The sequence below is a fragment of the Terrapene carolina genome, unplaced genomic scaffold (assembly GCF_002925995.2).
Source record: "Terrapene carolina triunguis isolate 2854851 unplaced genomic scaffold, T_m_triunguis-2.0 Scaffold33911, whole genome shotgun sequence".
NCBI lineage: Eukaryota > Metazoa > Chordata > Testudines > Emydidae > Terrapene > Terrapene triunguis.
This window is the reverse complement of record NW_020698262.1, coordinates 7950560-7977703: the sequence shown is the minus strand read 5'-3', so window position 1 is coordinate 7977703 and position 27144 is coordinate 7950560. Positions and strand designations below refer to the sequence as shown.

Genomic DNA, 27144 nt, shown 5'->3' with positions numbered 1-27144 from the left:
TTGAGCAAAGATATTAAAAAATAAGTATAATTCTTTAACTCATGCCCTAAGAGACTCAGGGCTTGTCAACACTTACAACACTGCAGCGGTACACCCCTGAGTGACATGGTTATACCAACATAAGTTTGTAGTGTAGACCAGGGCTCAGCATTATTACTTTCACAGTCTGTTATTCAGGAAAGCAGCCTCATTAGAATGTGTCAGTGTTTTGCGCTAAGACTCAAGTCCAATATAAGAAGTAAAACAAAGTCTGTTTTACATTTCAACATAGACAGCTGTTATTTGGACATCATGCTATGAAGAGCAAGAACTGATTACGATCTCAATGTCACTAGGATAAATCAGGAGCCGTACCACCAAAGTCACTGGAGATATTCTGGTTTCATATTGGTGTATTTCCACTGACTTCAAACGCATTGTAAGTGAGATCAGAATCAGACCTTATGATTGTTAATGTGTCATATTTACTATAAAATAACCACATTGGCTTTCAATGTAATGCAGCTGAGACCTCATCAGTATTATTATTTATTAATTCATTTGTATTACTGTACTTAGGAGCCCAAGTTATGAATCAGTACCGCACTGCGCTAGGTGCTGTACAAACTACGACAGTGGCCTTCAGCTATCTATTCAGACATCCTTGATATTACATGGCATCAACTGGGATTGACTACAGATGAGTTGCCAAAATTATTGCATATAATTTTGATAACGTTTCCATTCCTATGAGCCTCATTCTAGCATGGGTTCTATTTCTAAGCACTCCAGCTTCAAATACATCTTGTCAGATATGAATTAAGGCCATTTTAATTTTGTTATTTAATTAATTATACATGCTGTATTCCATAAACTATTTTTTTTCTGGAGATGTTTCCACAGCAACCAGTCACATCACTTACCAAGAATGAAAGTTGCAATAATAACTTACATAAATAATTAAAAATCCTAGAGCAGAGTAGGTAATAAAAATATATTGCCATGATAAAACATGAAACCAGAGAGCATTGCTTTAATTAAAAATTATAAGCACACCGCAGTAAACAACTTAGTTACACTTAGTTTGAAGTCTAACTATTGTGTATCCTGTACTTGTTGAATCCAAAGAGCAAAGAAATGACAAAACTGATCTCTCCATGCAGACAAATTATTGAGGCCGGTAACTATGTTTAATTAAGATCTATTGTTAATAATGGATTTCAGAAACCAAGGCTCTTCTTTTAATTTCCCAAGGTAGAAAATGTTATTAAATTTGGCCTTTAACTTCTCATTGACACATACCCTTGAAACTTCTGATTAAAATTTCAGAGGTGGGAAAGAGGCACCCAAAATTAAACTCTTAAATCTGGCACAAAAATAACAGTGATCCCTGATTAAGAAATCAAATTTGAGAAACTTCATTATCAGTCTATTAATAAGTTGTTGGATTATAATTAATAAGGGGGCTTCTGGATTTATTATTATTTATTATTATTATTATTATTATAAAAAGTTGGAAGCTGTAGAAGGAACTGAATACTTCCGTAAAAAATATAGGTTAATATAGATTAATCAGTCTTAAAATTGCAATTGCACATTAACTGGTTCCATTGCTTTCTCCCTGTGGACACAGAGGGACAAAATTTTGCTCTCAGTTACATTAGTGTAAATTGGGAGAAACTCTTTTGGTTTTGTTTACAGGTTCTTGTTTTGAAGGCTTGATTCAAATTCCACTGTACTCAAGGAGAGCCTTTCCATTGACTACAGATCAGGACAGGATTATCCAAGGCCTGGCTTGAAATTAAAATTACTCTAGATTTAAACAGATGTAACTAAAGGCACAATTGGACTTGGCTCTTGCAGTGTATGGTTGTGCGTTTTAGTTCCCAGTATGATGTTTATAACTCTAATAACATCCCTTGAATGTTAATGCAGGTGCACTGCTAACCATATGCAGACCCATATCTAGATCTACAGGTTCATGGGTTTTGATTCTTGCAAATACTTGGAGTCTTTGAATACTTCAAGTTGAAGAACTAGAAGGGAAATTGTCTCAAAAATACAGATGCCTATAGGATCTTTATAAGGCAAGCTATGTTTTCCAAAGAGACAAGTCATTTAAATCAGATTCAGCTATTTGGTGCTCAAAGAATAGATTCAGTTTGATTTGGAACCATGGTACAGAAATGTTTCTTTATGTTATATTCATGGTTTTTAAAGTGTAGTTGTTGCACTGAACACAGTAGATTAACCTATGTTGGTGGTAATTACTAATAGCTACCAGCACCTCCTAGTTGTAGGTACAGCAAATTGAAAATACCTTTTTGGCACTGAATGGTCTCATACATTAGCTGCAATATGCTGAAAACAAAGGTGGGTGACGTGAACAAAACCCCTCAGACCTCTATCTGTACAGACATACATTTTGCAACTGACATATGTATTTTGTTGGGAATAATGGATGCATAGATCAGGGACCTGGGCATGCGGTTCACACAGACGCATGGATCAGGGATGTGAGCATGCACACACAAACCATGACTTGCACTTGCCCATTAAGGCTTAGTGAATGTGCACTTTGTATTATGCCTGCTTGAAAATTTGAACTTACTATACCAATACATCCACTGGTGAGAACTACAGAGCATTTTTCCACAATATATGCAATTTTACCCTAGCTAAATTGCAAATGCTTTTCCCTTTCATATAAATGTCTAATCCTTTATTGACTCTTCATAAGCTATTTGCTTCAATAATACCCAGCAGCAGTGAGTTCCACTGCTTAATTACATTGCATTGCATGAAAAATCCTTCCTTTTCTCTATTATTTATTTTGTTCAGTGTTTTCTATATCTTGTATCAAAGAGTAGATATATACAGCCTGATTAGTCTATTCTGAGTCACACACTATTTTCCATACTTCTATTATATTCCCATTTGTTTTTCTCCTTATAAAATTAATAGTCCTTGTCTTGTAAAATACTTCCTTGTATATGATCACTATCCACTCTCAGCCCTCTACAACTCATTGTTTCGCTTTTTCTGGCTGTTCAGCATGAGAGAAGAAAACCTCTCTTTTGGGTAAACGAAAATTCCAATTTTTGGCAGTGCAGATATTGTCCACATTAGGTTGTGAGCTCTGGGAACCTTTCATTTAGTTTATGAGCTATTATTATTCAGAATTTCAGGAGTCTTTTGCAGCAGGTTGTGACTAGTGGTAGATTGCAAAAGGATTTGTGCTGTTTGACTGGCTACATATGCTATTTGAAAAGCAAACTAGAGTTCCCAGCGCTCCACTAATACCACCTATAATTTGCATTCCCAACATAATCATTAAAAAAATGGGCAAAATCAGCAAGTCTGGTTGAGAAGTACAGATAGCAGATTCAGGATTATAAGAAAAACCTACTGCATGATTTTCTTAACCCATTTCACGTATACTCCCTATTCTCTTGGGGCTGCTCTCTTAGCAGAACAAGATCAAACATTGCAAATAATTAATGAGCCTTTTCTTATCAAATAGCTCCCATGAAAATACTTAAAACTATCAATAAATTTAGCCCTGTATATGCTAAACTCAATACCGACACCAAAGGGAATATGGGACTTTTTTTCTACATGCGTCAGGCTTTGAATAATGCACCTGAGGGTCATATTGCTGTATCTGACGTGATAGAAATTCCACAGCTCTTTTCCATCCATCAACAGAAAGCTATGACAATAGTGAATGAAATAAGAATTCCCCAGAGCAAAGACTAAAATGAAACGAATGGCTAAAAATGCATTCAATAAATAAATACGTTTAAAAAACGGGGGAAATGACATCAGTTAAGATCCATCCTTCAGATAAACTGATTTTTAAGTGACAAAGTGTACAGGTACTCTTGATACAGAAAAACAAAATATTCATAGTCTATTAACTAGATGTTTTTGAGATGATGCAGGGAATTGAAATCTTTAATTATATGCAGTACCTTTTCCCCCTACATTAAATGTTGAGTACTCTTACCTGTTAAAATTCATCTTCACATCATTTTAATCCCCGCCCTAGTCCAGTCCTTCACAACACTATGCTGATACATGCTTATTTACATTGAATTTCATTAATGATCCATAGACTAATCTTCCGTAAGAAGTGGCCAGTCACTTCTAAACAATCCTTGTGATGATGGACAAATCCACACATCTGAGATGGATTGGCATTCTGGTCTCTACAGGTAGAGCCTTAGTGCCTGCCCTGCAATCACTGGGCACTCAAAGATTCAATTGACTTTGCCTGGAGTGTAGGGTAAACAAGGAATACAGGAGCAGGCCAACACCGCTTGAGCTACATAGCTTATCCATGGCCTTGTTGCTCCCTCTCATGGAAAAAAGGAAATACAGAAGGGTAAAAAATGACTTCTAAATCGCCATGAAGTTTATCATAAAGTCAAAACATCATTCTTCCTTCATGAAAATGGTGTTTGCAACCTCATGCAGTAAGGACTTGGGAGAAGGGGTCACAGACTGCACTGCCCAGGAGAATCCATAGGGAAATCAGAACACAATGTTTCTTAATCCCTCTTACATTATTCTATGGCACCTTTCTACCATTCATCTTCAATTCCCTGCAACAAGGCTCCATTTCTAACTGGAAACTCTCCTGGGAAGCATATTACAAAGAGTGGCTGCTCACTGACTTTTCTCCTTACATGCCCCCTCTCAATCTTTAATGACCGACAAGGCAGCTGATCTGTAGAGGGACTCCTCAGGCTACAGCCTCTGGTCCTCCCTTCTGCATTCTACATCCTCGCTCCACCCAGTTTTGCTTCCCTCGTCCAGCTCAAGTGTCTAAGCATCTGATTGAAAAGCCTCCTCTGATATGCAGGAAGGTAGAGTTAACATCATTTCAAAGAAAATGCTATTTTGAGACTAACACCATTGTATGACTTGTGTGTTCTTTCTAAATTTTCATCCAGTTCACCGGAGACTCCAGGAACCATTTTTAACTGTAAAAATAATCTGCTTTTTTTGGACTGGAAAAATTATTTTCCTCTTTCCACAGGAGCCTTCCCAGAACACTGGTAGATCATCATCATAAGCTGCCTAATATAGCCTGTGGTCTCAAGAGATTCACCCCAGGAACATAGCAATCATATGCCATAAAATAGCTTTAAAATTGATTCTCCATTTTTAAATATGAAAAGATGGCAGCACTTAATAATTGCCAACCCTGTTCCTCAGAGACAGTGTATATGGATGAATTATATTCCTATAGTACAGAAGACATCATCACATGGCTGATGAGAGGAAGACAGCTAAGGGAGCTAGCCAGCTGCTGAATATCTCTGGGGTTTTCTGCCTTCCTGCTATTGATTAACTTTGGCGGGCAAAAAATTAGCACTTCTCTGTGCTAGGATCTTGTCATCCAGGTTAGTAGGACTCTGGGTTAATTTACTGGTTTGCTGTGTGGTATGGTGTGGTTGAAATCTAGGCTCAGTTGCTGACTGTCTGGGCTAGATCGTCCTGCAGTTAGGTGGGTTAACACCTGAATTCAAGTGGGGCTCTTTGAAGTGAGGGCAGTGTAATTTTTTTTAACTAGGCCAGCAATTATAGGTGGCTGAGTGAGAGAGGGTGAGTCACCCATTCCAGAATGCTGTGCTGGCAACAAGAGAGGAGTAGACCCCAATGGCTGAGGAAAAGAAGTCACCTGCCCCTCCCCCAAGGCTGGGGGGCTCATGGCCACCACCCCCGAGAGGAGAAGACATAAGATAGTGGTGGTCAGGGACTCCCTTCTGAGGAGGACAGAAGCATCCATCTGTTAACGTGACACAGGAGGCGTACTGCCTGCCTGGAACCTGCACCTGAGATGTTACAGAAAGCTTGCCAAGGCTCATCCGTCCTTCTGACCACTATCCCATGCTGCTCATCCACTTGGGCACTAATGATACTGCCAGGTCTGACCCATAGCACATGATCACTGACTACATGGCTCTGAGAGCAAGGCTGAAGGAGGTGGGGGTGCAGATGAGATTCTCTTCCATTCTCCTAGTTGAGGATAAGGGCCTAGGCGGAGACACATGCACCCTGGAGATGAGTGCAAAGCTCTACAGATGGTGTTGACAGGACATCTTTGGCTTCCTTGACCATGGGATGCTATTCCGAAAAGGAGGACTGTTGGGAAGAGATCATGTCCACCTGACCAAGAAGAGGAAGTGTATTTTTGGACACTGACTAGCCAACCTAGAGAAGATGGCTTTAAATTAGGCTCAAAAGGGGGCAAGTGACAAAAGCCCACTGGTAGATATAAAAAGGTGACCTTGATAGAGGACTAGAAGATGTGGGTGGAGGGAATGAAAAATGACAATAGTGTCATAGAAGCAACAAAATGGAAAAGAGTGGGGGAATCTGCTTAACATCTTAAAAGTCTATATGCAACTGCAAGGGGTATGGGGAATAAACAGGAAGAACTGGAAGGCTTAGTACACAAGTTAAATTGTAACTTAATTGGCATCACTGAGATTTGAGGGGGGTAAACCTCATAACTGGAATATTTCTATAGAGCAGTATTGCTTGGTCAGGAAGGACAGGAAGGGGAAAAAAAGAGGAAGTGTTGATTTATACATCAAGAATATATACAGTTGTTCTGAGGTCCAGGAGGAGGTGAAAGGCCGACCAGTTAAATATCTCTGGGTGAAGATTAATGGGGAAACGAAACATGGTAGGGATCTATTTGAGACCATCAAATCAGGAGGAGGAGGTAGATGCGGCATTTCTAGAACAAATAACAAACATTCAAATTTGGTAAGTAATGAGGGGTGGGGGCATTAACTACTCACACATCTGTTGGATAAGTAATACAGCAAAACACAAAATCTTCAGTAAGTTCTTGGAAAGTATTGGGGACAACTTATTGTTTCAGAAGGTGGAGGAAGTAACCAAGGACAGCCTTTTAAGACTTGATTCTGACAAACAGGGATACTGGCTGTGAATCTGATCATGGAAGGCAGTTTAAATGAAAGTGATCATGAAATGATAGATTTCACGATTTTGAGGAAAGGAAGAAGTAAGAACAGCACAATAAGGAAAATGGACTTCAAAAAAGCAGACTTGAACAAACTCAGAGAACATGTAGGTAAGTCCCATATCTAAGGGAGCATATCTAAGAGGAAAAAAGAGTTCAGTTTTGCAAAGAGACAATATTGAAGGCAGAACAGGAAACAATCTGGAAAGGCAGGAAGAATAGGAAGAAATGAATATTGCTCGATCAGGAGCTTTTGAATAACTTGAAAATCAAAAAGAAATCTTACAAAAAGTGGAAATATGGACAATTTACTTTGGATGACTACAAAAGAATAGCACAAGCATGTAGGGAAAAAATCAGAAAGGCCAAGACACAAAATGAGTTACATCTAACAAGGGACATAAAAAGCAATAAGAATTTGTTCTAGAAATACACTAGGAGCAAGAAAAAGACAAAGAAAAGTGTAGGTCCACTACTTAGGGGGAAGAAGAGCTAATAACAAGTAAAGGCTGAGGTGCCTAAGGCCTATTGTGCTTCAGTCTTCATTAAAAAAGTTAATTGTGACCAGATGCTCAACATAATTAATATTAACAACAAGAGGGAAGGAATGCAAGCCAAAATAGGGAAATAGCAGGTTAAAGAGTATTTAGATAAGTCAGATATATTCAAGTCGGCAGGGCCTGACGAAATTCACCCTGGGATGCATTAAGGAACTAATTGAAGCATTCTTGCAACCATTAGAAATTATCTTCAGGAAGCCATGGAGGACAGGTGAGGTCCCAGAGGACTGGAGAAGAGCAAACATAGTACCCATCTTTTAAAAAGGGAACACAGAGGACCCGAGGAATTGTAGATTAGTGTTGATTGGTTCACTGTCAAACTGGGACAGCAAATCTTGTGGGCTCCCTTGGGTGTCTGTCCTGGGTCTGGTACTATTTAATATTTTAATTAATGACTTGGATAATTGAGTGGAGAGTGTGCTTACAAAATTTATGGATGACACCAAGCTGGGAGGAGTTGCAAGCACTTTGGATGATAGGATAAGAATGAAAATGGACCTTGGTAAACTGGACAATTGGTATGAATGAAATTCAGTCAATACAAGTGCAAAGTACTGCATTTAGGAAGGAAAAATCAAATGCACAACTACAAAATGGAGAATAACTGGATAGGTGATATTACTGCTGAAAAGGATCTTGGGGGTTATAGAGAATCACAAATTGAATATGAATCAACAATGTGATGCAGTTGCAAAAAAGGTTAATATAATTCTGGGGTGTATTAACAGGAGTGTTGTATGTAAGACAAGGGAGGTAGTTGTCCCATTCTACTCAGCACTGCTTAGGTCTCACATGGAGTATTGTATCCAATTCTGGGCGCCACACTTTAGGCAAGATGTGGACAAATTGGAGAGAATCCAGAGGAAAGCAACAAAACTGATAAAAAGTTTAGAAAACCTAACCTATGAGAAAAGTTAAAGGCTGTTATAAAGAGGACGGTGACCAGTTGTTCTCCATGTCCACCAAAGGTAAGACAAGATGTCATGATCTTAATCTGCAGCAAGAGAGATTTAGACTGGATATTGAGAAAAACTTTCTAACTTTAAAGATAGTTAAGTCTTGGGATAGGCTTCCTGGCAGGTTGTGGGATTCCTGTCATTGAAAATTTTCAAGAACAGTTTAGGCAAACACCCGTTGGGGTAGTTTAGGTTTATTTGGTCCTGTGTCAGTGCGGAGGGCTAGACTAGATGACCTCTCAAGTTCCCTTCCAGCCCCCCATTTCTGTGAGTCTATGATCCTTGCATTTCTCTTAGTTGGCCTTTATCCAGAAGTAAGTTTATTATTAGATGCCATTGCTTAGTTGAGGAGCATTTATTATCCCTGTAGCCCTTGAATCTCGGTGGATAATAATTACTTCATTAAAGACGTTAGAAATAAATATAAGCCTGGTTCATCCATCTGAAAAACAGAGAAATTATTCTCATAAACTAGTTTAAAGTTAAAAACAACAACAACAGTTTTCTTGTGATCTCCTGGGCAGGGGTGGGGTGGGGACGGCGGGGAAGGAATTAGAAGCAGGTTACAAATCATTCAAAGAACTCTGTACCGTAACTATTTCACTCCGCCGCTTGTGGCACTGGCTTGTTCTATTGCAGTAACTTATAACATGGAAAACTATTGTCACCTGCCTCACGTAGTTCTTTGTCTTCCTGATAATGAAGCTCTTCATTATGAAAAAGAAAATCCTCACTCCTTATAATCCAGATCCCAAATGAATTTAATTGAATGTGGTACTAACAGCCAAGCTCTGCAGGCACAACAGACATTTGTATTCACTTTTTGGTAGACTTAGAGTAAAGAATATTTCACTTACCCAATAGTCTGGTGTTGCAAGATATCTGGATCTGTGGCGCTTACTGTTAACACAACACTGCCTATGGGAATGTTTTCTTGTTTGGTCACTGTCATTGGGTCTGGGTGGAAAACAGGGCCTTCGTTTACATCCAGAACAGTGATCTGAACTGTTGCTGTAGAACTGCGGCCGTAGGCTATGTCTGGAACCAGCGGGTCTTCATTTTCTACTTTGATCAGCAGTGTGTGGAATGCTGAGATCTCGTAGTCTAAAGGCTGTAAGACATGTCAAGAAATCAGAGTACCAGATGCAAAGAGCACGTATAACATTCACCCAAGCTTGTAAGGACAGAATTAGCCACAAAGGGACAGCGCCTCCATCACCATCATTGGCTACATCCTGCTGGCTGGTCCAAGTTCAGCACCAGACAAGTTGTGTTGTCTCCGTCTCATTCTCTGTGTATATATAGCCACACAACAAAACCACACCACATACTCTAGCATAGTAGCAGAGTTACTAGCTTCCAGTAAGCGGGATCCAGCAGGGTTATTGTAACACAAAAGGAGTGACATGTATTGCCTAAACTGAACTGCTAGCCACCAAAATACTTTCGACTAGCTAATTTCAGTACTTGGTCCTTTTCATGTGTAATGCACCTCACAGTAATAATAAATTATACAAAAGCAAATTGTCCTTACTTTGACAACAGAGAGCATCCCCTCATTCGTCTTTGGATTGGTATGGATTTCAAAACTCTGTCCTGGGTTTCCATTGATAACAGTATACACAGCTCTCCAGGCTCCTGTTGCTGGGTCATCGCGGTCTTCAACCGATAAATTCACCATCACTCCCGTGACTCCTTCCTTTACTGTGGCGTGGAACTAAAACAAGGATTGTTATTAGTATTAGTATTATTAACAATAATAATAGTTACTATTTTCTAGTAATGACCACACACACGTTTTTTTGTTCAAGCCAGCATTAATTATTTACATCAGGAGAAAGATGTAATACTTGAGTGAAACTGAATTTCATAGTCCATAAATAATACATTCCCAGAGCATGAAGAGTAAGGTACTGTATTACTACTGCACTGCCTCTGTTCTTGATAGATTGTAGATAAGTAACAATGTGATAGAAAACGTCCTTTGAAAGCACTTGACTGAGAAGAAAAAAAAATCATCTAGTAACTTCAGTAATTGCCCTACAGATAACACACAGAGGTGCGGAAGTGCACAACTACTGGAAAAAGAAATGTTCAGAACTGAGAAAGCAAAAGGGTGGATGGAACACGATTCATTCTTCTTCTAAGATTCTTGCCTTTTGATTTTTTACAAAGTCCCCCTCTTTTAACTGCTCATTACAGTGTCATAAATAAATAAAATATTTGACTTGTGTCCCTGTCCTGCTTTTTCCTTGATGAGTTTCTCTGGGATAGAATAATTGTGGTTCATTTTACTATGTAGTTCCCATAACTATCATGCATTACATTCTCTTTTCAGAGGGAAGAACTGTCATTATGGGAAGTTTGCAGCTATTTTACAGGTCAATTAACCAAATCTTACCTGGGTAATCGACAACTTGATTATGGTCCAGTCAAACTGTATATGAACGCTATTCTCACTTAGCAGGAGTATATTAGGTAAACATTGCAGATGCTCATGAATTTCAGACACAATAACATTTCTCACTTCTAAAGCACTGGCAGCTGAAGCACTTTATATTAATTAATGTAATGAATACATCTCTCCATGATCTTGTGGTGGGGAAGAATTTTGATATATCCATTTTATGGATGGATAAACTGAGGCTCAGAGAGACTCAAGGCCCAATCTTGAGAAGTACAGATCACCTGCAGTTCAAATTTAGATCATTAGGAGCTGGGAGATCTCAGCATCTCTCAGGATTAGCCCCTCAATGGCCCCATCCTGCAAACTTCACTAATGTTAGTAGCCCCCATTCCCCTAACTGGTTTGCCTGTGGCTGCTTTGTCAGTGGCAATACTGTTTTCTATTCCCAGGGACAAAATTCATCCATTATGCAAATCTAGCAGTGTCAATACTTTTGCCCAAGGAATAGTGATGACAAGTCCTTTGCTCTATCTTATCAACCTCACTCCCCCATAATAACAGAACATTTTGAGAGGTTGCAGGGATTTCCAAATATTACCCAAGACAGAAGATCTAAACTATAATCTTATTACAATATAGACTTTGCAATCTGGCTACTTGTAGGTACAATTTGATCCCCAATACTAAAATATAGGGGAGGCAACTATGTCTTTTTCTGTCTTCAGTGTCTTCTTTTTCATTTTTTTCCAACAGACTTGACTTAGGTTCTCAAGCCCTTTTTGAATTTATCTGGAGAATCTGAGTGCATGCATTAAAATTCATTTATTTCAAGCTCTTCAGCTTCAGACTCGATTTTCTAAGAAGGGCAACATTATTGATTGTCTGTTTCTATCGTCTTCAATACAGTTGGCAAGAAATTTAAAGGTTCTTTTGATTTTGGGAGTTAATACATAGCTTGTTATTGAGCTTCGGTTCAGGCAGATCATTAAGCTCATTTACAGCTTAATTAACCTGAAATAATACTTTAACAATATGTTAACTTGACTTCAAATGGATCAAAAGAAAATACAATATTTTAAGAACCTCAGATATAATGGAGCAATGGTTACCAAGAAGCTGCTCCACTCCACATAGAAAAGTGTTGTAACTTATAAAGCACACTTGTTCGGGTCTCATGTTTTGAAAGAATCCACCATTTCTTGTAGCATTTAGGGCCTGAATCTCAGAGGTGCTAAGCATCTGTAACTTCTGTTAAAATCAGCTTTCCAAGTTCAGTCCCATGACTGATTTGTTGAATTAGCAAATTCAGTAGTGAGCCCTCTCCAGTCTGTTAACAGTTTAAGTTCTGCAGCCCTGCAAAGTTTATCGGATGTTGACCCAGGAACAATGAGAAACATACACTACAGTATGGTTAAATGTGGAGGCCTGAACTCTATTTACAACTATTAACAAACTGGGTAGCCACAACCTCACGCTACCCAGTGGAATTGTTCCAGTATAGACCTCAACTAGTACACCAATGGCCCTGGGACAGCAAACATGAGGGTGAGTGCGAAGGACATGCCCCCTCTACACCCTCAGGCCTACCCAGGGATCCTGACTGGAAGCAAGAGTCCTGCCCAGCCTCCCTCCTCCACACCAGAGATAAGATGAAGCCAGCAATAGGCTATGCAAGACATGGAGGCGTACCCTTTCACCATGCATTGTTGTACTCAGGATCAATGCCCAGGCAGTCCATTGGGTCACAGGGACCGAAAACCAGACCATTTTCTAACCCAATATCACACTGCCTCATGATTTCTTAGAGGTGGGTCTCAACTGGCACCAGTGGCCCGTGTAGACTATAAACCGGAGGGTGGGTGTCAACACCATGGGCCCATTACACACTCAGGTCTGTCAAAACCAGCATCCCAGCCCACTTCCTTCCTTCATGCTGGAGATAGCACAGATAACATGAGGGTGCTCTAAGGTGTGCAAGACACTGGTGCAGACGCCCTCACCATGGATGGCGGTGCCCATGGCCACTGTACTGGGAAGCCAAAAATAGCTACTTGCCTAGGCAGCAAACAGCAGCCACCTTCCTTCCCCTCCAGTTTTCCCCTCCTATTATCATCCACCACTGACCAATGGCAGCAGCAGTGAGCAGGGGAGTCTCCAGTGCCAAGAGGCAGCATACAATAGCTTTTCCCTTCCTTGAGTCCTGCAGTACAGAGGGTGGGGAGAAGGGAAAGGGAAAGAAGCAACCGCCCCATACACATATTGAAGGCAAGGGGGGGGGAGGGGAAGAAGAAGAGGACGCATGTGGCACATGGCCCTAGTTGTTCCTAGTTGAGTTTTCATGCCCCCGCTCCCACTCTCAAGATGCTTCCACTTCTTCCAGCCCCACTGCAGCCACAACTTAGTAGTAAGATGAGCATTTACTATTATTGACATTTTTTACTTAAAAAAAAAAAAAGATCAGCAGATTCCATATTTTAAGCTTTTTCTCAGTCTTGGCTCTGTACAATTACTAGACATGCACTGCAAAGACCAGATGTTCAAAGGTGTTCAGGACCCAACACCTCCCATTTAGACACCTAAATAGGGGGCCAGATTTCAAGAGAGCTCAGCTCCTATTTAAGCCCCTAGGCCATGATCCTGCACCATTAAAATCAATGGGAGCTTTGCCATTGACATCAACAAAGGCAGGGTCAAGGCCCAATGGAGGGATTGGGACTCATGCTCCTAATTCACATAGGTGTTTTTGAAAATGCCACCCCTTGATCAAGTGGACAGATTTTTCATATGCACTCAGTACTCCCCTGCAGCTCCCATCAAGAATACCAAGAGCTGCCGGGTGCTGAGCAATTTGAAAACGTGGTCACGTTTCATTAGGTGCCTAATTCGGAGCTGAGTCCTTTTGAAGATCTAGCCCTTAAGGTAAATACAGAAGACCACCCCCGTTACGATGCTGGAGTCTGATGGAAAAGCTGGCGGAGATTCTTAGGTTTTTCAGCCAGTTCACAGAACACGAAAGTCGGTTTAAGGACATTTGATTTAACAATATCTTAACGGAGAATGGTTCTCTTATGTACTCGGCACTCTTGCCTACTCCTTTTTCAGGCCGAACTCCCAGTGGCTTCAATGACAGTGAATTAGCAATTCAGAAAAGGGCACTTAGACCTGGTGTGGCCAGAAACCTTCAGAGCTTATGATACCAGCCGGTCAAGTAACTGAAACTCCTCTGGGAAAGACAACAATGTAAACCTGATAACTCCAACCTTCAAGTTACATTAACCTAGGTGTCCTGCAGTTTACAAGCACTTCAGATGACCATCAAAGCAAGTGACTATTTGAAGCTGCTTAGAGTTTGGAATGTTAGGGCTTGTCTACATGGGGAAGTTAAGACACAGTAAGCTAGGGTGTGAATTTACAGCACTTTAGCTACTCCAGACTCACTCCCTGTTAGGACACTGACTGTGCACTAAAATGTTCCTCTAGGCAAATTAGTTTAGCACACTTCCAAAGTGCATTAAGCTAATGTGCTCAAAGGTACTCTTAGTGCGCAGTAAGAGTGTTCACATGGGGTGTTAGTGCGGAGTAGCTACATGCACCAGCTAGTGCCCATCAGCTACTGTGGGTTTTTCCCCATGCAGACGAGCTCTTAGGCCTGGTCTACACTGGGGGGGGGGGGGATCGATCTAAGTTACGCAACTTCAGCTACGTGAATAATGTAGCTGAAGTCGACATACTTAGATCTACTTACCACGGTGTCTTCACTACGGTGAATCAACTGCTGCCGCTCCCCCGTCAACTCTGCTTGCGCCTCTCGCCGAGCTGGAGTATAGGAGTCGACAGGAGAGCGCTCGGGGATCGAATTATGGCGTCCAGACTAGACATAATAAATCGATCCCCGCTGGATCGATCGCTGCCCGCTGATCCGGCCAGTAGTGAAGACATACTCTTAGAATAAATCCAGGGGAGATGGATTAGGAAGCAAAGTGATCAAACGTGCATGATAAATGATCACATTGGCTCTGCAAGTTAGTACATGGATAATGTTATCACTCATATGAGAGTGTGAAAGAAAGAGCAGAGAGAGAGAGAGAAATTCTTACTATGGACAAAAAATACAGTATATGTTATATGGAGGACAACCTCTGGTGTCATTCTAGTCTGGAGGGCCCTTTTATACACAGAACAGACTCCCCAGTGACTAGAAAAACATGTTGTAGTAACAATGGCTCCCCCTTAAAAACCAAAAGCAAAAAAAGAAGGGTTAAAAAAAAATGAACTCAGAACTCAAGCTAGTTTTGAAAATGGGGAAACAGAGTGATAAGTTCATCATCTCTCAAAATGCAAGATTTACACTCTTACGACAGGGTGCTGAATAGGGAAAAGCTACTGCCGTGCTCTAACCCTCCCCCCCCACACAGTGGCTAACACATATAATTAGATCGTGAGTTAATTGATTTTACTCATTTTAAATATCCGCACATCCCTAAAGCACCACTATAAATTAAGAACAAAATTGATGAGTTCAGAACTTTAGTTAAACTGCTGCCATCAGCACCCACATTAAAAAAAACATCTATAAATAGAACACCTTGAGACAGATGCTTAGCTGGTGTAAGTTGCCATAGGAAGTCAATGGAGCGATCTAGGCTCATTTATTACAGCTGAGGATTTGGCTCTGTAAGTTTAACTCATTCAAAAGCGTTATATGCCTTATTTCTAGAGATGGGCTCAAACCAAACATTCACATCTAACCCCCTTGGCCTGGAACTGGGAAGGCAGTTCTAAATTATTATAAAGGATAATGAAAGAATACAATTTAAAGTTTTGGTTCCAAAGGGGAAAGGGCCTAATTTTACTGATTCGGTGCAATTCAAGATGGGAAAAATATCAGAGGAACAACAGATCTTAGGGGAGTTTCACCATTTGGAGCTGAAATCTTAAGAGATCCGCTAATGGGACTGCAGCATCAGCAAATTTAAACACTAGCCCTTGATCAAAACTCCACACTCTACCTTAAACGATCTGAAAATTGCCTCCTTGGCCAAAATTGTAACTTAAAGTTTCTGTAATAGGTGAGATTTTATTTATGATGTGTCCATATGGTGCATAATAATAAATGCACTGGGGTACCGTGGGTGACCAGCATCCAGTAATGAGTATGAGCATGAAGATATGCCCTTTGTAAGGCCATTGAGCAAATTCTGCCTTAGGCTGGGACACCAACCCAGCCCAAAGTAAAGAGCTGCAATGAACAGCAAATGCAATGTGAGAAAAACGTGCTTGAATTGATGATCTGTGTATCAAGGCTCATTAGGATTCCACTCACTGTCGGCCCCACTCAAGAACAACCAAATTAAAACTGCAAGTCAGTTTTCATTAATCAGAGCACCATTCCAGTTGAAGGTGTTGTGTGGGTTATCGTCACGGTGTTTGTTTTCCTGTCTAGATCTCATGAATGATGAAAGATGATGAGATATATTAATACACACAGCTCCATAAGAGGACGTAGAGAAAGCTCCCAGAGGGAGATCAATCCGCTATATTCCCCACCTCCACCCTTTAGAACCACCTCACATCTATTCTTTCCCACAATCCCTTGTATTTAAACCACGAGTTCTAGATACGCAGGTTTTTGCAAATTAGGTTTATTAGAGTACCATATTTTATATTTTTTGTATATTTTATCTTTTCGTGTTGCTATTCAGTGATAGCTGTGAGATGTGCATATATAGTATTTATGCATTTGTTTGGTAAGACGCTAGCAGGTTTTCTATGGCATTATGCCTAAAATACTTCCCAGGACACATGGATCTTTGGTGTGATCACACAGGTTTGCAGTGTCAAAGAACCCAGCAGAGAGAATCTCATGAATGTCAATTGCTGACATTTATAGTGGAATTCACTTGGAGAGACAAGCCAGACTTTCTGGCCAATGATAAGCCAAATCACCTGGCATTATGATCCCATCAGACATCCCAAGCTTGCCAGATTAGGGCCTGGATAGAAATGTTCAATTAACATATGGGTGCTTCACAAAGTGATGTCAGTGATCCATTTGATCACTTTTCCTGTTGAGTCCAATAGTGATCAAATGCCCTGGCATGGTGTTAGGGGGCACAGTGTTCAATGTAAAACAGAGGACATGACCCGCTGTGACCATTAAAGATTTACTGAACTTTTCATATGAATAAGGCTGTTGTTAACCTTGTGACCTTGCCAAATTGCATCTTGGAAAATTATATTCTCTCCTCAGAACTCTCTCCTGTGTGTTTTTTTTTTTAATGATATTTACTGTCTTTAAGTGGTGTGTAGCCTTGACTGTGCTCACACAGACAGTTGCTGTTCTTCACCCTAGACGTAGCTGTATTACCATAGTGTATTTAAAGTTCTCCTTGCACAGTTTGTACATTAATATATGAAGCACGTCGGGAACCATTTAGATGAGAGGTGCTATGAAAATGTAAGCTATTATTATAACACGACCAGGATTTGACGACGTAAACTAGATGCAATATCCTGTTAAAGAGCAGAGCGCAAAATGGAAATCACTTGAGTAGCCTTCAGTCATTTTCACTGTTTTACTGTAATAGTTCAGGCTATTGGGTACTTTATTTCTTATAAACTGATGATATTTCTTCTAGCTGCTTCCTTATTTTCTTCTTAATACAGAATATTCTCAAGGGGGATGGAAGTGATCATAGAAAATAACTGAATTGTACATTAGGAAAGATCTTCTTGAAGATATGAAATTGACCATCATCACTTTGAATGCATTTGTACCTTTTTTTTTTTTTTTTGCTATTAAATGGTTACAATTCCTATTGACGGCAGTAGGAATTGCAGTGCAGAATTTGTTCCCCTTTATGGAGAAACTCTGAGGCATTTTAATATTGCTGGTACCGCATATTTGAATGATGATTTAAAAGAAAAAGGAGGCTAAGATTGTGGTCTGCATATTGTAGCAGAGGAAGGTCGATTTAATGGAAGGACTGGAGATTTAGCGGATTAAGAGAGAATGTGTCCTTGGTCGATGATCTCCTCCTGGCTATGGTAAAGGAAATGCATCCATGCTGATTTTATTGATTATGTGGAAAGTGGGCAGTGTGGGCATTTCCTGTGGACTTAGGTGATGTAATGCAATTTTTTGTTGTTGTGAAGATTATGTTTTGGAAGGAGTGCCCAGAGCTTGTGAAGGGAACATCTAATGGCTGTTTTTATATACATACCAATACATATAATGACAAATCAATGAAAGAAAGAACAAACAAAAGAATATTTCTGAATGTGACCAGGGAGCAAACTTTGCCAGCTAAAATTCTAGTGTAATAAAGGTCATGTGTATAACTACTGCCACAGTCAGTAGTTAATGTTCTGTGAACTCATAATTTCTGAATAGATTAAATTGCATCTGTTGCTTTTTAAAAACATAAATCAGCTCACCACCCCTATTTGATTTGAGCTTTGAATGGTAAGTATTGTACTTCTGAATATATTAATAAGTATGTTGCTAGCCTTAAAATTTATTAGGGCTGAGTACAGATTTGAATAGAAAATAAAATGTCAAGAAATGCACTCTTCCAAACATAGGAGATGTAATAATTTCAACATGGCTGATAAAGAACTTCAAGCTGATGATCATTCAGAACTGAAAAGGAAATTATTACTTGATGAAAGGATAATTTGCTGCTATTTTCTTTAACTCTTCACTGTGGAGTCCCAAACACAGTCACATAGTACATGTACTTGCTGCTAACACATTGACAACAAAAATAAAGTACAAGGCATTCTTGGTCTGATTCTCCTATGTGACTCCACTCCTAGAAATCAAACAGGAAAATATTCATATCTATTATGCTAAGTATTGAGAAATATCTGTCTAGGCCATATACATTGGGTCAAATTATTCAGAAACTCTGAGGCCAGACGAGACAATTAGGATAATCTAGTCTGACCTCCTGGCCTTTAGAACTCCACCAGCATTGAGCCACACAATTTATGGTTGAACTAGTGCATATTTTGAAAAACATCCAATTGTGGGACCTTCTCCAAGGCAGAATCCTTGGGATAGATGAGAAAAAGAAGCTGAATAATAAGATAAGAAGCCTAAGCATCCTATCTAATATCGTGTCACTTTTTGCACTGACAGTACCTCTCAACTGTTAAAGAACCAATTTCCCCGTGAAGATGGTTATTCACAGTGCCAACTTGCAGCTGATCACAATCCGTGCTGCCAACAGCAGATGTTTCAACAGTGGTTAAGCCTCTTCCTGTGGTCCTTGGCGAGCACCATACATGCATCAGAACATCTTGTATCTCTAGAATATTTTAGCAATGAAACGTAATCAATTCCCCAAACTTCTGGCATTTCAGAGTGTGCCAGCTCGTGGGTGAGATGCCCTAGATTTACAAGCCCCTCCAGCAGAGATATGTATGAAGTTGGCCCAGTCTGAAAACTCTTTTTTGGAGTCAGTTAAGAACTATGGAAAGTTTCATAGTGTGCCAGGAGGTACAGATGGAAGGAGGTAGCTTTATGTGCAATAATACAAAATTTGTTTGAATTTTGAAACAAACTTCTAGCCAGTATCCATTTTCTAGGGGAAGTGGGAGGTAAAAGGGAGGGAAATTCTGGCCAGAGGTACGGTATTTCACACTGTCTGCACATAACAACTCTTCCAGGCAAGCCGAAGACTCTCTTTTCTCAAGCTGATGAATAAAGTCTATCATATGCAGAATCTCAGAGAGGAAGTACATGAGTTTCCATCAAACTATCTGTCATATCTCCTGTTTGTGCAGCATTCACTGAATGGAAATCGCAGTGGTATATCAAAGTGCCGTAATATAAGGAGAATCATTTAAGGATTACAGTAGGAGAACTTTCATGATTAGTTATTTCTTTCTTTTTCTATTCTTTTTCTCTCATGGGAAGGTACTTTTTATCATATTGCCAACATTCTGAAGAACGCAGCGCTATCATTACACTAATAGGGACAATTGGACTATGGGTTTGCAACTCTATCAGCACAAAAAGACTCCCTTCCCAAGGTCAAAAAGGAGAAGCAATAATAGATGTAATGGAATCTCACCAACCTTGTGACTTCAGAATGATGCGAGCCTTCTTGTATGGCATTGTGAAGGCAGTGTTCAAAGCAGAGTTTGCAAGGAGTTCTCTTGCAGATGGTGCATGCACAAGGTGAAAGTGTGTGTGAATTAAATGTCGACTGGGAAGTGCTGTGATGGGGAGTGACTGAAGCATGGAGTGAATGGATGTACTATCTGAGGTTGAGTAAAAGAGAGGTAGGTCAGGAAGAAAGTAAAGATATGCTAAATGGAGTCTCTCTTTTCTGTTATAAGGGAACCTATATTCTCCATACCCCGTTGTCCAGCTCCTTTCTTAGATGCTCATTTCATCTGTACTTGAAAGAAAAGTATATAGTGAAAAAGGAAAACTAAACATCCCCTTTCAGAGTGACTTTCGTGGTACTGTTTCTTCTTTGCAATGTCTGTAGAGGGAGCATTCAATGCACTTTCGTCTTCTTGCCTGTAATTTACATTTTCTTAACAGTGCGTTCAGAAGGCACACAGCCTAATAGAACACAATCATTCCTTTTTCCATCACTTATCCTGCACACGTTTTGATGTGGATGGAGAAATAATCACTTGAGTGCTTATAAATAAATATGAACAAAGAGCATAGATCCAGAATGACATAATGCCTTACATAATTTCATGTCAAAATCTATCTAAAACTATCCAGCATACTACAGATACTTGTAGACCTAAGTACCAAAGCACTGATGAGGCTCCTTATCTCTCTCAGTTTAATACGATAGCCAATATCTACATATTGCTGAGAATAAAAGGGGATGTTATACTTGTAGGTCAGGGTGACAAGCATTAGAAGGACCCTGAGGCCTAGCCAAAACCTATTTGCATCACTGAGGGTGGTGGGTGTGTGTGTGTCCTCTGCTCACAGGCCTCAATGTACATTAGGTCTAGTTTTGGGTTTAGCGTGCGGGTGGTGTTGGTGGCCTGTGATACACAGGAGGTTAAGCTAGACAATCTGGTGGTCATTTCTGGCCTTAAACTCTATGACACTGGATCAGGACTTGTATGAAGAAAACTTGCTTACTAAACAGTTATGCTAGTCCTCCTTTTGAATGGTTCTTCCCTTTCTTCATCTGTAAATCTATCTTTATTCTTAGTATTTATGCGAATTATTAATAACAAACACATCCCCACAGATATGTACATTCTGAACCTTTCCCAAGCAAAACCATGCAAGTAACCTCATTAATAAATATTTTGGATCCTAAGGCACAGATCCATATGAAGCACTTCCAACTGAGCCTGCCAGTTCTATGGCAAATAACGTTAAGGGACAATAAACATCACTTAATTTCTGTATATAGCTATATGACACGCTGCAGCCTGCAGTTCTTTCTCCCTTTGGAAGTGAGAATACTGCTGCATTAGCAGGTAGGCAGAAAACTATGCCAGTTCTTGCCTCCGAATAAGCTCATAATGAGAGAGGTGAAACATGAGGAATGATTTCAATGGAGCTACAAACCCCAATAGGAAAATCAAAATCTATTTGACGTTAGAACAAAATCTTTTTTAATCTAGCTAATGCGGCTTTTGTGCTGATGCTGATCGGTACATTTATTACTGAACAGTGGGATGTTTGAAAGCACAGACACCTGACTCCAATTCTTCCTAAGAAAGCAATAATTTTCAGGTGTTCGGCTTGGTGGTTAATACATAGATATATAATTTTCAGCAAATTAAGCAGTGTTTTATCAGTCTTGTGATCTTTAGGATTTATAATCAAACCTTGATGACATCCTGATTAATGCTGGTGTAGGCTCTCTGAACCCTACAGTGTTTCTGATCATTTGGAGCTTAGCTCGTGCCAAGATAATTAGCCTCCTGATTATTCTAAGTAACCAGGGGTCAAAGGTTAGCTAGCACCACAGAGCACATTTAATTCAATCAATTTACTTAGTGAAGCAGTTAGAGAAATGTATTTCTACCACTGCATTAGGAATTTTTTTTCTGAATTCCTATGCTTTGGCTGATGAGCATTTTAGCTTAATTTCTAATTTGATATTCTAGTGGGGTTTTCAACTTCAATTACTCATGATATTTTCACTCATAAAACCAGGAGCTTCTGTGTGGGGAGGAGAAGGAACTGTCTCACTGAGAGACAAAAAAGCAATTGCTATTAAGCTTGTGTTTTTTTCTGCTAGCACATTCTAGAATGGGCTTGGAAAGAACCCTGCTGGACATTGTATGTGAGTGTGTTTTATTGCTTTGTTGAGTCTAATTTTAGATGTCTCTCAAGCAAAGGGAGTTTGACCAATAACCTAGGGACACATGCTATTCCATGGCAGCAGGTTTCAGAAATCTTGGCAGCTTAGTTCATGTTCAGAGGTGGGCTTGGATAGTTTACTAACTGCTCCAGTATTGTAGTGCTAAGTGAACATCTTTTATCCCAACTTTTTTTTCACAGAGAAATACAGATTTGGGCCAGCCAAAATATTTAGCTAATCTGTATTGATATTGGAGAATTATTTTGGTCAAAAGGAAAAAATCACTGGGAAATGTCTAAACCATTTTGACGTGTCCATTTTTGGGAATAGATTCAGGTATCATTCACAAAACCAGTCAGGGACCTTTTACCCAATAGTCTAGTGGTTACGATACTTACCTAGGATGCAGGAGACCCAAGTTCAAATCCCCACCCTGGATCAGGACCCTGAACACACATCTCCACCCTCCCAGGTGAGTGCCCTAACAACCAGACTAGTGGGGGATGGGCCTCCCTCAGTCTCCTCTTTGTACGAATAAGTAAATGTCCATCGGACTAGCGACTGGAGCCCAGGTCTCCCCTCCAACAGGTGAATGCTCTAACCACCAGGCTAGAGGGTTATTCTCACTCAATGGCTCATGCCCAATGATTATTTCATCCACACTTTTGTTTGATTTGTTGTTGTTGTTGTTGTTTGATTTTTCAGAATTGCCAGGGAACTGAAAAATCAAGTTCATCTCTCAGCTCTACAGCAAGGTGATAGGGAGTGCCACGTTGCAGCAAGTCCTATGTTTGGGATGAAATGTAGAAAGCATCCCCTGACTACTTCTGGTCCACAAGGGTTCCATGGCACTTCTGATAAGAATAGGAAGCAGTTTTGCTCAATTCTATCTGGATAATTTTCCATTTTGACTAGCCAAAATTCACATCCGTCAATGCATCAGGTTTTCTCCATTTCTTGTTCCTTAGCTGTTGGAGAGTATTGCTTCTGCCATTACACCAACCTGTTACTGCCACCCCTGAGATGGACTGAATTTTAGTTGTGAGAGATGAGTATCTATAATAAATAGATATCACAGATAGCAAGAAACATGTAGGACCTAATTTTCCCCAACTGATGCTGGCTTCTTCCCCCATAAATCAAGGTACAGGGACCCTGACATGTAAAATCGCACCATTTGGGATGCTCAGTGTATCTGTAATGTCCTCTGTCTGCTAAGAGGGCCTAACGGTTTCAGTACTGCCCTGAAAAGGGTACTGCTGGTTGGGATCTGTTGTGGCCAGGACAACTTGGAGATGTTCTCAATAGGGAATGTCCTTAGAAGCCTCTACTAGCAAGACTCCTATGGAAATTAAAACTACCGCCCTTGGTGGAACCCCAAAGGTTGGGGGGCAGTGGAATCATTGTCCTCCTCCTTGGAAATAAATTCCTCTCTTCCTCCAGTTGCAGAGTTGTAATTTATACTACTTTATGTCGATGGAAATTAATCTGGCCCACAATCTGTACACTGCTTTGGGGTCCATTGGGATGAAAAGTGCTATCTATATATGTGTAAAATATTCTTCTAATGAAGGTCACTCTGAAGTGACTATTTGTTTGATGGGTCTCATCCTAGACGCCTGTGGGTATCTGCCCTCAGTACAAAATTTGACACAGATGTCAGACTCTCTCAGCTCAAGAGAAGTCCAGAACAGGAACTGCAGGGTAACTGCAGGTCAGGAGTTAGGTGCATTAGAAGCAATATGTGAAGAACACTGCCAAGGCTGCCGAGTGCCTGCCTATGCTATGTAGGTCACTAGCCAGTGCTAATAGTCTCACACTTTCATGAACATGAAATTCCCTCAGCCTGTTTATAGAACGAAAACCAAGAAAACCGCCTATACATAATATCATTAAACACTGAGTCTTATCTACAGAAGAAAAAACACAAGACCAACAAAAACCCTACAAAAACAGAAAGCTACTGCACATACAATTCTCCTCCAGGAGAGATGAGAGAAAGAAAAACCATACTTGATAGATGTTAGTTATGTCACAATGTACAACTGCAAGGCACTCCGGTATTGTGGCAATGGTACCCACAATATAAGAACATATATAAACTAGAATAGGACCCCATAATAATAAACCTTTTCACAATTGTATAGCATCGTTCACAAGGTTCGACTTTATGAATGATCATCGGTGTATTGTCTTTAATTAAGCTTGTAGCTTGAACTCTGAGAAAGAAAATGAATGAATAAATGCCAATGAATAAATAAATAGAACTGAACCACAAAATGTGGATCCAGGTTTCAGGTCCTCCTCCCCCCCCCTCCCCCCAATTCAGCAGTGTTCTGATCTGGGGTTTTGGTTCTGTCCATTATAGAAATAGGGATCGACTGCAAAAAGCACATTTGCTTTTCCAGCTGCAGAAGAAAGATGACATATAAGAAAGTTATATTTTCAACATTTCCTTTCTTAGCTGAAAGTATACTTTACTGCCATGAAAATGCAAAGGGAAAAAAACATATCAAGCGTGGATTGAAAGGGAGTGGGCGTGAGATATTCAAACAATCATGCTGGGACAGACTGTGAGGGGCCACTGGAATGATGTGGGGGGGAAGAAGTAGCTTGTGTCTCTGACACATAATTCAGCCACAGTTACAGTCCCTATGCTCTCTTTAGTACATTAACAGGCTTCCACCTAGCACTCTTGTGGGTGCAAATTATTTCAACAGCAGCAGGAAGGGACAACGAAGAGGCAGAACCATGCCCCCTCCCCTTCCCTGCACTGACTAACAGAGTTGGCTGGATATGCAAGGGGAGCAGGCTGCAACATCCTAAGGGATGGTACCAGGGGCGTATATGTAGTGGAAATCTGGAAGAGATTGTGCTTCTGGCAGCATCATATGTCCCCCAACTCCTCATGGGCTGGTGTGTCTTGGCACCGCCTCCGAAGTAGAGATTTTACCAAAAGTCACAACTGAGCTCTATTGTTAAGAGTTGCCCATAAACTGCTGCACACAAGAAGTCATTTGCAGCGCACAAGAAGAAGTTCCATTTGTCCTACGGGAATAGAGATGGTCAAAAAACTGGAATTTCTGTCCTGCGGGCAGTTACGATATTTTAATATTTGTTTTTGGCTCAACTCTAGCCAAAAAGTAAAACTATCAACGTGTTTGGCAGAATGGAAAGTTCCTAAAACGTTGGATTTGGAATGTCAAAACATTTCATTCCAGTTTGTTGAACAAAATCAAAGCATTGTTTCAATATTGAACTGCAGCCACCACGATGTCTCATAGGAGTTGTAGATCAGGTGTCTCATGCCCCATTTTCCTCTATGGGCCAGGCTCCCTGGCTGGACTACATCTCCCAAGACCACTGTACCAGTTCAACCGGAGGGGAAGAAAATTGGGAAAACTTGTGTAAAATTTTTAAAAAATTGACACTGGAGAAACTGCATTTTCTGTAAAACAAAATATCAACAGAAAATTTCCAACCAGCCATACCCAGGAAGGGAGCTGCATATTCTTAATCCCCATTTACTGGCACGTAATTAACTAACAATTTGCATATGTAAAGACATCTCTCTCATAATATGTATAGCTTTGATCAGATTAATAGGTTGCTTATTGTCATTGCCTTTAACCATTCTAAGGCCATTTACTACTCATATCTCTATCAGACTTACAACATTAATCTATTATATGGTAAACGCTGTGGGTTTACGGGCTCTAGGGACTGAGTTTGTACGGCACCTAGCACATGGGATCCTAGCCCATGATTAGGGTTCATAGGTTCTACGTTAATACAAATATTACATTCATAAAAGGTAACCTTAATATAAAAGGCAACCAACATCTCATTTGGAGGATGGTACCTTCTATAGTAGAACATTCTTTTACTTCTGGCAGGACCAATCTGAAATATCATGAGGTTTTAGCCAAGAAATAGGTTATTTTTATCCCTTTGTTGCTAAGATTTATGAAGTTCTGAATACATCTATTTGTTTATCTCATACATACAAGACACCCACCACTATGGTGTCTGGGTGCATTTATACACTCACGCTGGATGAATTAATATTTCCAAATACAAGGAGTAGATGATTTATCTTCTCTTGTAGACCAGAACTCTAAATAGAACACATAAAGAGAGACTTGGCCATTTAACGGAGTGTCCAGAATTTCATATATTGCATGGCTGGGTTTTTGGGTTTTTTTTCAGCAAAGCACTTACACATGTGCATAACTTTTAGCACATGCTTAGTCCCACTGACTTTAATGGGCCTATGTTTAAACAGATGGATCAAGGCCTATCTTATGGGATAGATTGCTGCACTGTCTCCATTATCCACAGACTACCAATCAACTGAAAGGGAATTCTGGATGGAAAGTGATTATTGCACATGTGTAAAATTCATTTTCTCAAGGAAATTGTGCTCATTTTTGGTGTTCCTTTAAAAACAACAAAAACAGCTAGGTGATATTCCTAATCTCTCCTGCAAAGCTGTGTTTAAATTACAGAACAATTACAAAGTGAATAAAGAAGATTGTTTCACATTCTGTACTCCTTTGGCCTTGCCAAAATGATTTTTATAAAATTAAAAAAAAACGTTCACAGGCCGAGAACTCCGATATAACTTGCAGCCTGTAGCACATTTTTACTGCTCTCTTGCAACATAAACCCTTAGAAATAGGATTTGCAATGGAAATGCAGCCAGAACCTCAGGGGCACATTGTGAACAAGTACAAAATGTTGCCTGCAAACCTTGACAAACAAGTAAGACTGATGATATATTGATAGTAAATGGTCTGGAATTTTTATACTAATTTTTCCCATGGCAATGGATTTGTTTAATGCTCTTCATGACTATGGTACAGCTTGCTCAGGAAGGATAGACAGGGGAAAAAGGGAGAAGGTGTTGCCTTATATATTAAAAATGTACACA

General features: G+C 40.0%; 1 protein-coding gene across 1 annotated transcript in view; it reads right to left on the bottom strand.

Moving 5' to 3' along the window:
* The window catches only part of LOC113409647 (cadherin-13), a 746582-nt gene that overhangs the window by 71830 nt on the left and 647608 nt on the right, over positions 1-27144 (bottom strand). The window contains exons 9-10 of the mRNA XM_026663796.1: positions 10033-10215; positions 9356-9609 (exon numbers count right to left, since the gene is read on the bottom strand). Coding sequence (XP_026519581.1) covers positions 9356-9609; positions 10033-10215 — 437 coding nt within the window. The remainder of the gene's footprint in view (positions 1-9355; positions 9610-10032; positions 10216-27144) is intronic.